This window comes from Crocodylus siamensis, chromosome 3, assembly GCF_052110815.1.
Source record: "Crocodylus siamensis isolate JL-2025a chromosome 3, ASM5211081v1, whole genome shotgun sequence".
Lineage (NCBI taxonomy): Eukaryota > Metazoa > Chordata > Crocodylia > Crocodylidae > Crocodylus > Crocodylus siamensis.
In genome coordinates, this window is record NC_143397.1 from 251,609,386 (window position 1) to 251,622,990 (window position 13,605).

Below are 13,605 nucleotides of genomic sequence, written 5' to 3' on the forward strand. Positions count from 1 at the left end.
GCTTCCTCCAGAAGCAGCGAGGGGTGAGCAGGGGGGAATAAGGTCCCTGGGGGAGTGTCACGTTCTCCGCCGGCCGTCGCTGACTTCTTAAATGCTCGGCTCTTTGTTGACTCTGGCAGGCACATTCTCGGCACAAACATTGTGTGTTCAAGGTTGCTCAGTTACCTCCATTGAGCAAACACTCGTCTTACGGCTCAGATGAATAGCCCCCCCACCCCCCTGAGATTAGCTTCAAGCAGTGCACACACTGCCCAGCACACTGAACAAGCACAGCCTCTTGTGTGCTCTTTGCCTAACTCAGGGAGACATGGGAGAGCTTTTGTCTGACTTCAGAAAGCAAAACAAAACTCTCGAGCTGAGCCTAGCAGCAGCTTTTGCTGGGGTCCCTTTTATGTCCAGTTTTTACTAGGGGGATGACCTGTGGACCTGTGGGTCTTCATTACTCACTGAGGATCAGATCCAACCCCCTAGTAGTTCAACTAGCTCCAGGGGATTTTGTGCAACTAGCTCCAGGGGATTTTGTGCAGCAGCACTGGGACCCTGTGATAAAAACATACGGCAGAGTCAGGGGAGATATTTCTAGTCTTCCTGGCTCTGCTGCAGACACACACGTGACCTCAGGCAAACGTATATGGGCATCTCATTCCTGTTTAAGTGCTTAAATCCCAGTGATACCAATGGGAGTTGGGTGCTTGGGCCTTAAAGCTTTATTTCCAAATGAGCAGAGGGCCAGCTTTGACATTTCAGTGGAAGTGCAAATGTGTCCGGCACGTCTGAAAATCAGGTGTGAGCTGCCTGCAATCTCATTTTCCCCATTCCTAAGAAGGAAGATAACCACTGACCACTGCAAAGGGTATGTTCACCCTTTCAGATCCGGGGATTAAAGTGTGTATGGCTACTATATAGGCACTTGTCGAGATTAGCCCAAAACGCCACGTTTGTGACATTATAGGTTAAGTGGATAATACAGAGGGTCAGTTACGGGGAAACAACCCCAGTTTTGGAGGCTATGGAGGTCAGCAGTGTTTAATGAAATGCACACCGCTCTGTCTTTTGAAGGATGCCATCTTGGTACTGAAATGACAGCGCTTCTGTCTGGAGGAAGTTCAAGGAGACGGCACGAGGTTTAATAGAGAGGACCGGTTGTTCAAAGGGAAGGAAGGGCTCAGCAGCCTTGTAAGGTAACATATCCCTGGAAAGAAAATAGCCTCCATGCTTCAGAGTCTTGTTTGTGGGGGAAAAATTCCTGACCAGAAATGCTGGTTTCCTGCAAAATGGAGACTTGGCATAAGAAGAATCCCTGAGAAGGATGCTCTCAAAGGCACCGTGCCCACCATCTCTCATCCGCAGGCACCAAACCGGCAGTGGAACAACTCAGGGGACCCTCTTCCTGCCCCTGCTGGCTGTTTCCAGCATGCTGCGTGGTCCTCAGAGGAGTGCTCACCCCCAGGGTAGGACACTAGCACCAAAACCGAATAGGACTTCAGTCCCATAGGAGCTCTTGCTAGCTGGTTCTGGCCTTCCATAAAGACATGCATCTCCCCCTACTTGCCTAAGAAAGCATGTGGGGAAAATTTGCCCAGGAAACGCCATTCTAGCAACGTCCAGCGCATGCTTCAAGTCAGCTGCAGACCACAATTTTCTGGTGACACTAAAGATACGGGTCCCCATGTCACTGAGGCAGCCGAGTGCAGCAACACCCTTGGGAAGCAGCTCCTGCATTTCTATTCAAGATTGCTTGCTGGGAGGGTACAGCTCTAGTATGTCTCCTCTCTCGCTTACACGCCGACATGGTCCCAATAATGTAGCTTTGCTATCTTTAAGGCCTCTCTGTACGAGTTAGTCTAGAAGGTGCCACCCTGCCTTGTGCCTTACAACCGAGCCATATCTAGGCTGGGGCCCAGCTTCGCAAAGAAACGTTGACACCTCCCATACTAGTTCGGCTTGTAACCATCTTGGTGGATCTGAAGTGACTTTTCCAAGACTTGAATGATTTCTCTATGAATACAGAGGAAGTCTGCAGCAAGGCAGAGAACTGAACCCAACGTTTTTGAGCCCCAAGGTGACCCCGGACCACCGAAGTGTCCTCCTCCTTGAAAGATGCCAATATCTCATACGGTAGCTTCCCATCGTGCCTTGGGCTCTGAGCAGAGACCCTCAAGTTAGACACCGATGCAGCAAGAGCGTTATGTTGAGAGAACGCAAAATCATTTGTTTTACCCGTCTGCTCTTCTGTTTTCTGTTGGTGAACACAAATTTCCAAACAAACAGGCAGAACAGCTGGTCAGTTTTAAATAGTTTAATAAGCCCATATTAACAACAACAAGAGAAGAAAAAAAAAAAACCGGAGCTCAGTAAAGTAGCACCATGAGACTGTGTTGCAAACTGTTCACAAATGGCAGGGAAGGAAAATAATTAAATGCCAGCGAGAGCTTCCGTGAAAGAAAGCTAATTCAGGCTGAAAGACTTTCAACCACAAATAAGAATCCCTGAAATAATTTAACGCACACATTTCTTTCCCCCAAAATAATTCTGGGGGGTGCTCATTTAATAGGCAAAAGAATGATAATAAAAATATTTTTTTTTAAATGCTTGGAACAATAGCTTATTTACTAACAACCACAATAATTTATACACTCCATTAAACAAACGGAAAAAAAAATCACACAATGCCATAAAACTCACATATAATTAGCACCTTTTAAATCTATAAATAAAATGTTGGCTGTATCCCTAATCATATTTAATCAGCATGCCCTTTTTTCAGTAAGGCTGGGCTGCGCTGATGAAAAAAGGCGAGCGATGCTCAGACATAAACCACAAGCTCCATTCATAGACATTATTGTGATAGGTGGCACTTGCATATACTAGTACTTCTCATCCCATGGATATCACAGGGCTTGATCATGCAACCATTTGGAGACAGGGATGCTGAGGCACAGAGAGGTTAAGGCATAACATGTCAGATCCGGGTGCATAAGCTAGGTAATTCAATAAGGCTCTGATCCCCTCCTTTACTGAACTGTATGCCTTGGAGTAGCCCGCTTGGACCTGCTTATGATACGTCAAGTAGGATCATAGGAAAGCACAGCTGGAATGGACCTCGCGAGGTCATCTAGTGCACCCTCTGATTGAACCATCCCTTCCAAGTGTTCGTCTACCCTGCTGCTGAAAGTTTCCAAGCCTGGAGATACCACAACTTCCCTACGTGGCCTGCTGCAATGCCTGACCACACTCATAGTCAGAAAGTTCCTGCTAAGCCCCAACCCGAATTTCCCTGCTGCAGCTTGAGACCGTTGTTCCTACAGCCACAAAAAAGAGCCCATGTGTATCCTCTCTATAATCACGTTTCGGAGACTTGAAGACTTATCAAATGCCCTCTCAAAGCTTCTCTTCTACAGGTTATATAACCTCAGGTCTTTCAGTCTTTCCTCATAAGTCTCATAAGTCTTACCTGCCAGGCCCTGCATATTTTTGGTTGCCCTGCACTGAACTCTTTCCCAGCTGTACCCATCTTTCTTCAAGCGTGGGGCCCAAAACTGGGCGCAGGACTCCAGGTAAGACCTCCCCAGTGCCAAATAGAGCAGAAGAATCACTTCCCTTCTTTGGCAAGTGACACTAATATTAATACAACCCGGGTTGCTGATGGCTTGTTTTGCAACAAGAGCACACTGTTGGCTCAAATTCAACATATGGTCAGCCCCAGGTTCTTCTCTGTAGCACTACAACCAAGCCAGTCCTTCCTCAGTCTCTATTTGTGCAAACCTGCTCAGTAAAGCCCATGGAAAAGGACACGTGCGATTGGGGTCTAAAGAAATGCCCACTGGGGCTGTGGGAAGATTTCTCAGTTCTCTGTAAATTAAGCCTATTTTGGATGTTGGGACCTACACTTCAAATTGCACACACTGGGCCCGTTCCCATCGTGGTTCATAGCAAAAGAAATTTTCTCACTGAATTCTCCATCAAGGCCATGCTCTCATCAGTGTAGTTCTATATCTCCCATGACATGAAGTTGTACATTAAAAAGGGCTCGTTCTTCCTAGGTGATCTTTGTGGGCCAATCCTCTCCTCTGGGTTTTATTGCTTAGATATTACAGGTTTGCTCCACAAGGAACACGTGCTATTTCTGCTAAGTGCTTAAGCCAGTTCACAGGATATTGTTAACTGTTGGTGCAATCGGCATTATCACTCTAGCAGCATTAAGGACATCCTGCCCATATTTTAACCAAACACCACTCTCTTTAAGATCTTCTCTTCTTATGCAAGCCATTTCCTGCCATCTTGGAATTCAGAGGGGCTGGTAAAGGGTTTGGTCACAACTTCTGAGGATGGGTAAGCTACATAAATGAGAGAGCCATAGCACACACTTGTAACCACGTGCTTGGAGCTACAGCAAGCAGTGATAGAGAAAGAAAAGCAGCCCACCGGAGTGTTTTCTCAGTGTCCCAGGATGACCATGGACTGAAATCAGGGACATGTCACAAGCATCTAGTCTGTGCATCCTCTATTCGTATTTGCAACTGCCGCTCAAATTGCAGAAATGCCTTTTATTTTAAGAGCAGCCACCTCTTGGCAAAAGTGCATAGATTTCTGAATTCAAGAGATTGCAAAGGGGAAAAAAACACTCTCTCCCCCTCTCAAGCAACTGCATCCTGTGTTAAAGCCTCAAAATGAGAATCCACTGCACAATCTCACGGAGGGGAAAAAGGCCCTGAGCCTATTTTAAGAACATTTGTATGTATTTCCCACTTACACTATGTACATCATGCTGACTTTGTTACAGCCAAGGCAGAAGGTGCAGAGGCATTCCTAGATATGAGGTACAGAGTCTTGTGAGTTACTGAAATGACAGGAGTTAAATGTCACATTAACATGGCCCAGTTAAGATACCTGACCTCTACACAACCCGGCCGCTGCCACGATACCTATCAGCAATGACGTTCTGTGCTATGAGGGAGGCAGCTCTTGGGTGTGAAACTTGCCCTCTGTTACCGCTATCGTAGGTGGACTGTATCCTAGCCTTGCACAGAAAGCCTGGTACTGCAAAGCGCTGTGTGATCAACATGCCTGCCTACTGTTTGCTGCACAGATTAGACATTACAATGGTTTAAATACAGAGAGTTGACCTATCAGAGGAAGCACAGCATAGACACACTTCCTTAAGTTACACCATAAGCAATTAACTCTTCCATGTATGAAACGTTCACCATTACTGTCTTTATATGGCAAAGAACATGGTAAATGAAAATACAATGAACCACTGTGTATTGGCAGGGGAATGACACCACTGCAATCTACAGAAGAAAGACTTGTATCCTCCCATATGGAGATATGGTCATTATTGCATTTTTCATACTGAAGAGATCAACTATTTTCAACAGCCAGTCTCTGGGTGGGACTGTTTGATACATCTACAAAACTTCCTTTAACTCATTTGTTCTCCAAATACTTATCTGCACTGCCCACTGCATGTAAGAGGCCCTCTAATGGATCAGCTCCGACATACTTCCTTACTTCCAAAACTGTGCACCGCATCATTCAGAAATGGTGGACTGCACATCACACTCAGATGTTCGGATTCACAAGCAAGAGGGGAGCTCTCACGGTCATAGGACTGGAAGGGATTTCTACGGCCATCTATTCCAACCCCTGCACTGATGCATGATGGGCTCACTATTCCTAAACCATCTCAAAGAGGTGCTTCTCCAGCCTCTTCTCAGATCCCTTCCATAACACAGTCCATCTAGACTGACCTCCCATAATACGCTCCATCCCAACATAACATCTAGCCCAGACGTGGAAGACCCCTCTATTAACGTTAGGTGGTGCCATTAGCCATTTACAGCAAAGACAGCACAAAACATCGTCTTAGCTGAAGGAGGACAAACTTCCTGGTGGCTTGCAGAGGCTTCTCCTCGGCAATAAGAGCAAAAGCCCCACATGCCGGGACTACCACCTCTGGAGCGTAATGGGAGAACACGTGCAGAGCAGGATGCCGCGTCTTACCCTCTATTCAGAGCCCTAATGCCACGCCTGTAAAAAGGCTGTAAAAAGCCTATAAATTGGATTCGCATGATTACAGTTTGTGTCCTTTATGAGCAAGAGAACATTAAATTTAACATGGCTGTTCTGGGAAACCCGGTGCTTGTTGCCTATAACTGATTGTCCATTGTGAGCTGAAGGCATGGCATCGCTCTTTGCCAGCCTCTGCATGGCATGTTTCCCCAGCGTCTTAGCAATTTGCAGCTAGTGCTAACAACCTCATTGCAGGCCTGTTTCACAGGCATGACCATGGATTGAATGCAGCACTTGGGATCTTTCTGGGGGGGGGAAGGGGAGGATGGGGTGACTGATGTTCAGACAAGAATTCACCAGCTGAACTCTTATTTTTGGCACCACAACAATTTCTATATAAACAGTGACAGCTATGCTAGGCATCAATATCATATACATTTTTATATATATATATTTTTTTTAAACCTTTACTCTTAATTTTTAACATTCCCTGATGTTAGAGAGAACAAAAACAAAATCACTTCTCACATCATCAACAATAATAATAATAATTAATAATAATTATAATACTAATCTGACCGACCGGCAGCATTTGTTGGCTATCATCGTCTAAAAGGCCTCCCATAAAGAAATGCAAGGAAAGAAATCCAGGAGCTGGATTGCTGAATTCAAGTTTTAGAAATCAGTCCAGAGAGGTTGTCCCTAGGCTGCAGTTTCTAGGGTCCCTTCATGTTGCCGGGCCTGGCAGCCAGACTTGCAAAGTAAGCGCACTGAGAGGGATCGCACTGCCCACTGGCTCCAGAAGGTCCCGGTGGGCCCATGAGGCCAGGCGCCCCAGCTTCACCTTGGGGGCCTGGTGGTCCTGGCATCCCATCTTTCCCATAGCCAGGTTCCCCTGGGAGACCTAGAATATAAACAGAGTGCGTTGGGTGAGCACTGCTCCCAGGGGTTGACTCAACAGCGTTGTGTCATGCAACAAGGGCCCCATCCAGATGTTTGGCTCAGGCCCGTCATGATGTACCAAGCCCAGTCTGGACCACTTCCCCACATGCAGGTAGAAGCAGTGCACTTCCCTGCCTTTCACGCAGCTGCCACTTGGAGTGACCACCGAACATGCCTCTGTGCATAGCCGCCTTCATACGACATGAGGTCTGCATGCCAATCACGGCAGACAGAGACCTGAAGCACAGTGCTGGCTCCCTTTTGGCAGTGAATAAGGGTGTGAATAAGGGCTGACCAAAGGTTTTTCAACCTGAAGGGCTAGCAAATATTTGCACGTGTTGATAAAGACCCAATATTATGCTCACCTGCCTCAAACACAAGGCTTATATTGAGATTTTACCAACATCTGGGTGTTTGGCTGAGATGTGATTCTCTACTTGCTGGCAAGTTACCAGCTCCACTCTGCTGTTACAGGGTTTGGGGAGGCTGACAAGCATCCCAAACTAATCTACTGAAAAAGGGGAGTGAGGAACACAGAGCTAGTAAGATGTCCTGCTATAGCTTGGGAGGCATGAGTTTGGGCCTCCGCCTTGATGCAAACCCAAAGACCATCCCGGCAGGCCAGCTGTGAAAGGGAGATCAGGTCATTCTGCCTGGGGGTCAAAGGCAGCTGGACCTTTTGCTTGCCACATCACTCCCTTGTGGGCTGTTGATAAAGATACCAGCTTGCCATTACCACACAAACCCAAGAGGCCACCTATGCTTGGGCAGATGTCCAACCTTGAGCCTATCTTGAGAGATAGGGTGGGACCCGGCGTGAGGAACAACCGACACACCTGGAATCCCTGGAGAACCTATTTCACCCCTCTGACCAATGCCAGCTTCTCCTTTTTCACCTTTCATGCCTCTTTCACCTGGCAAGATAAAACCAAAATGATTAGTATGATTGGCATAAAACAAAGGTACCCAACAAGGAGGTCCTAGCTCCTGGACAGGTCTGCTAGGCCCAGTTGTAATACAAGAAAACATAGCAGCCATAGCAGAAGTGCTCACTTTGCAGCCCTGCAAATTCTGCTAAATAAATACCCATCATTGACAATCTCAGACAGGACACAGAAAGGAGATTAGAGAGGTTTTGCAAAGTGATGCTGTTTGGGACCAGTCACTTCTTTGACACATGGTATCTACTGTGATGAAGGCCAGTGGCAAGGATGGGTTGAGAAGGAGCCTTGAGCAGTTGGAGACATCGAGAAATTCCCCCATCCTTTGTATACTCCATACAGGCATTAGCCACATCCCCATCCCTCAGCTTGAACAGACAGACAAGGGGCTGCTCTTTATGAGTTTCCTTTGAAGCCCACATCACTTCAGGTGAGGAGAGGTGCACAAGACATTGGGCTGATTTTGGTACGTAGCCGGGCTGTTTAGCTGGCAAGTGGCAAATGAGGAAGACCGAGTCCTTTTCTGAAGGTCACCCTTCCTGGAGTGTCACTCCTAAGTGGCATGGTGACAAGTCTAGGTAGGAATCCACTCTTGAAAAAAAGCCCTTTAGCACAATTCGGTCAGGGTACTGGATTGTGATGTTTACATGATGGTCTCCCCACCGAAGGCTCGATTCTGCAACTTACTGAGCTCTCTGCCCTCGTCCAGCAAAGCACTTTACCATGTGCTTAACTTTAAGCTTGGCTCTCACCCCGCTCAGATCCAGGGCACGATTTACAGGTTGAAAGTGAAATGCGTACTCAAGCATATTAATGGATGACGGCCAGAGTGGAACTGAACCACTCCATGGGACTGAAGTACTGCTTATCTGAGCTCGGATGGGCTTGGCCCACATAGTTACAGTAATTGAGCAATGAAAAGTCAGCCCAAGGCAAAGGTTGATGATGCTTGGTTAGGCCCAAAGCAGGGATATTTAAAATGTCTTGCCAGATATAGAGGAGTCCTGTCCCACTGGTGAAATGAACCCCTTAGAATCATATAAATACAGCGCTACAAGGGACCTTAGGAAGTCATGTAGTCTAATGCCCTACTCAAGGCAAAATCATCCTTGTCTGAACCATCCCAGACAATGATTTGTCTAGCCTGCACTTAACATTTCCAGGGGTGGAGAGTCCACAACCTCTCCAGGTAATCTGTTCCAATGTTTAAGCACCTGATAGTGAGAAAGTATTTCCTAATACCAAAATTAAATCTTCCTTGTTGCAATTTAATCCCATCACTTCTTGTCCTGCTTAGGACTAGATTTAGGAATAAGACTCCAAAACAAAACAAGTTCATGAAACATTTCACTGCAATATTGATAAATGCTCTGTTTTTTGGAATCAGCAGAACCAAACGATATTTAAACCAGCTCCATTTACCGGCAAAACGCTATACACACTGTATTTAGAGAAAGTACTGGGTATACCTGGAGCAAAGTGGCATCTTTAGAGGGCGCACAGGCTGCTGGAACAGACTTTTGGATTCACTCACCTTTTGGACCCACAGGCCCTGGTGGTCCTTCAGATCCTGTTTGCCCAGGCCGGCCAGGCTCTCCCGGAGGGCCAGGTCTTCCTGGGAGTCCTTCCTTGCCAGGAACACCTGGAGGCCCTGGTCTACCTTGAGGGGCTTTGACATGCGCTGGCTGCAACTGAGCCATGAGGTAAGCTAGTTTTGCTGAGGATAGAAAAAAAGATGGCTTTATTAGGTTAAAAGGTAATTGGTTATTAGCAATGGAAAGCCAAGGATGCACAGACACCAGGGCCGGGAACAGTACATGTATTACTTAACCCACATCTTAAAACTTCACAGGCAGACTCAATCTGTCATCTCCAGATGACATCCCTCACTTTCCCTAAAATGCTTTAACATACAGGTGCAAACATTTTCTGGATCCCAAACTGTCCTTTCCTCACCCTGTTGGTCCACATCCTACTCTCTCCTGGGACCTGCTTTCATCTGACAAAATGGCTAAGCACTTGCTGTGAAAAGAGAATATGTGACTGAGACATTGCCCATGTCAGCATATTTTCCATACATATGCACTAACTGCAGCTTGCAGTTTGTGAAGGCCTTGAAATATGTAACACCAACTTAAAAAAAAATTAAGGGGGCTTTAGGTGCCTCAAGCTAATCCAAACCATCAGTGACTTCTCTGCTGGGGGCATGACTAGCAATTTGGAATCCTGTTGAAAATTAAAATCATCTCTCTTTCCCCCTGACTTGCATATGGATGCAAATCCTGCCCCCGGCACCATACGGCACATACTGCAGAACATATGCTAGGTTTCCTCTGCATCTAAGTTTGTGGGGAGGAAGTCTGCATAGCGAGACTCTACCCCACACTCTGATGTGAGACCAAGTTGTGCTCTGACACTTGGTGTGGACACAGGGGATAAGACCATGGGCTAGTTGGGGTAGTGGCCAAGCCATGGCCAGTCATTCTGCTAGTAGCATAGGTTGTCTGACCCTGCAGACTGAAGAAAAATTATACTGGATTAAATAACACCAGGTTTACTGCATATCACACTGTACTGAAGTTAAGTACTATGTCTGCTTGCTTCTATACAGACAGATGTGGAGAGAAATGAATGCAAGTTCCATGGTCTGTAGGGTAGGAAGGGACCAGAGCAGATCATCAAGTCCGACCCCCTGCCATGGGCAGGAAAGGATGCTGGGATCAAATGACCCTGGCTAGGGAGCTGTCTAGCCTCCTTTTAAAGACACCCAAGGTAGGGGTGAGCACTACTTCCCTTGGAAGTTGGCTCCAGTTCCCAGCCATCCTGACAGTGAAGTAGCGCCTCCTGATGTCTAGCCTGAATCTACTCTCAGTCAACTTATGGCCGTTGTTCCTTGTTACCCCTGGTAGTGCTCAGGGGAACAGGGGCTCTCCCATTGCATGCTGGTCCCCCTTGGCAAGTTTATAGGTGGCCACCAGATCCCCTCTCAGTCTTCGCTTCTGGAGGCTGAACAGATTCAGGTCCCATCACCTCTCCTCATAGGGCCTGCCCTGCTGCCCCCTGACCATGCGAGTGGCCTCCTCTGGACCCTCTCCATGTTGTCCACATCCCTCCTGAAGTGCGGCGCCCAGACCTGGATGCAGTACTCCAGCTGCGGCCTGACCAGTGCCGCACAGAGGGGGAGGATCACCTCCCTGGACCTGCTCGAGATGCATCTGTGGATGCACGACAAGGTGCAGTTGGCCTTCGTGACTGCCTCCCCACACTGCCGGCCCATGTTCATCTTGGCATCAATAACGACTCCAAGATCCTTTTCTGCCTCTGTGCTGATGAGAAGGGAGCTCCCCAACCTGTAGGTATGGTGCTGGTTCTTCCTCCCCAGGTGCAGCACCTTGCACGTGTCAGTGTTGAAACCCATCCGGTTCCCATCCGCCCACCCCTGTAACTTGTCCAGATCTGATTGCAGCCTGTCCCTCTCCTCTAGCGTGCCCACTTCTCCCCACATCTTAGTGTCATCAGCAAATTTGAATGGGGTGCTTTTTACCCTCTTGTCCAAGTCACCGATGAAGATGTTGAACAGTGCGGGCCCGAGGACCGAGCCCTGGGGGACCCCACTGCCCACATCCCTCCAGGTCAAAAATGACCCATCCACCACCGCTCTCTAGGTGCGGCCCTCCAGCCAATTAGCGACCCATTTGACCATGTAAGCAAATTTAAATCAGTTTTCATTCAGGTTTAATGTTATAGCAGTTGAGCTCACTCCTGTCACTATAAAAAGTGGGCAAATAAAACTGTTACATTGATTCAGCTGATGTGCACTTCTGTTCAGGAGCTCCCACACACACCTCCGACTAGGCCTGTGTGAATAGGGAAGTATTTGATTTGAATTCAAATTTGGCCAATTCAGAGGACAGTGATTCAGTTTGGTGATTCATATCACTGTCCTGAATCAATTCGGCTAAATCAGCTTCAGAAGATTTGGTGCTGATTCAGACAGATTCAGTGATTTGGATCAGCTGGAGAAAGGCAGGCACAGCTGGGCAGCTCCTCTGGCTGTGCCTGCCTCTACCCAGGTTGGGGAGCTGTGGGAGAAGCCCCTGTGGCTGCCCTGCCTGGCCCCAGCCCCAGTCCCTGTCCAGCCCAAGCACTTCTTCCTGGCACTTTTAAAAAAAACACACAAAAAAAGCCCCACACTCACCGTCTGAATGGCAGTGATTGCAGCCTCTGGGCGCTCATGGCAGAGCCCCTCCATGCAGCGCGGGGCAGCAGGGATCACCCTCCCGTTTGGCACCTGCGTGGCAACTGGCCCACGGCGTGGGTGCAGTGCAGCTCAGCAGGGCACTGCATGCTGTCTGGGAGCTGGAGCAGCTGTAGTTGAGCATTGCCGGGCACCGGCTGACTGCTGGAGCCACCTCAGCTTTCAGACCGCATGGCGCCCTGCCGAGCCATGCTGTACCCGCCCCATGGGGCAGCTGCTGCGCAGGTGCCAGGCAGGGGGGAGGCAATCCCCACTGCCCCCCACTACCCCATGCTGCAGGCAGCAGCAGGGCATAGCCCCCTCACACAGCACTACCGTGCCCGCATGCCCCTCCCCCCCCGGCTGGGTAAGCAGCAGGGCAGAGCCCCCACTCCCAGCTCTGCCATGCCCACATCCCACCCCCACCACATCCCTCTCCCCAAGTACCGTGCCCCACCACCCCAGCTGGGCTGCTTGTCCCAGCCCCAGCCCTAGTCCCAATCCTTCCCTCCCCCACACCCTTCCCCCAATCCCATCAGACTTATCCAGGTGGAGGCAGCTGTCAGCTGCCTGTTTAATTTATGACTGAATCTCCGAATCGCTGAGTCTTTTCCAAATCTTTTTCCAAATCAGTTTGGATGCTTCGAATCGATTCAGAGTTTTTACTTGGTCTTCTGGTTCAATTCAGATTTGGAGGTTTAGACCCTGAATCGGGGTGATTTTTCTCTGAATTGAATCACCTACCAAAGCTTTTCACAGATCTACCTCCTATGCTTCCTCCCACCCCAACTTCTTTTTTAATGGTATAGTGCTACATCAGTCTACAGCCAAAATAAAGCAGCAGGCTTCATCTGTTTCCTCCCCCTTATTTTCCTTCAGGCCACTGCTCATACAGCATGTGTGTCTGAGCCTACAGTCCTTTCATTCCAACTCTGTATCCAAAGATACGTCTGTTGAAAGATACCTGTAGTTCCCAGACCCTACTTAATGCCACTGTGAAATCCTGATGTGAAGTCACAATAATATCATAGCTATTCCCATAACAGGAGGCCATGATGTCGTAAGTACATGCTTTGTACCTGACGGACCAGAAGGAGAACTTGGGCTGCAAGCCCTTGTGTTAATACAAGTACAATCAGTGACAGCAAAAAGTGGAAGGCTATGCAAGCACCATTTGGTTTTACGTGTCTCCTCTTCCCAAGTTGCTCCCATCCTAAAGCTGTCCTCAGACCTCTAGGAAAGGCTCAGACACAAATCACAAATGTTGGGGCCATACAAAGTACATTTTGGCACTTCAGACGCTGCAGTGGCTTGCCCATACTGACACTTACCATCGAGCTGCTTTCCTAACTCCTCCTGGATGAGCCTTCGCAGAGTTTCCAAGGATGGAGGCTCCCCCTGGGGAGAAGAGTGAGAAGGAATCATAATACTCATGGCAAAGACAGCAGGCAAAACCTGTCACCTGGAGTC

The 13,605-nt window shown here is 48.2% G+C and overlaps 1 protein-coding gene across 4 annotated transcripts in view; it reads right to left on the reverse strand.

The window, feature by feature from the left end:
• Positions 1–2,284: 2,284 nt before the first annotated feature.
• COL22A1 (collagen type XXII alpha 1 chain) overlaps positions 2,285–13,605 on the reverse strand; it is a 316,497-nt gene continuing 305,176 nt past the window's right edge. For 3 of the 4 annotated variants that reach the window (XM_090040702.1, XM_090040701.1, XM_090040703.1), the window contains 4 exons: positions 13,467–13,533; positions 9,433–9,615; positions 7,738–7,871; positions 2,285–6,919 (listed from right to left, as the gene is read on the reverse strand). In XM_090040702.1, the coding sequence (XP_089896828.1) occupies positions 6,743–6,919; positions 7,738–7,871; positions 9,433–9,615; positions 13,467–13,533 (561 nt within the window). In that variant the 3' untranslated portion in view covers positions 2,285–6,742. The remainder of the gene's footprint in view (positions 6,920–7,737; positions 7,872–9,432; positions 9,616–13,466; positions 13,534–13,605) is intronic. The other variant, XM_090040704.1, reaches the window with a different exon arrangement.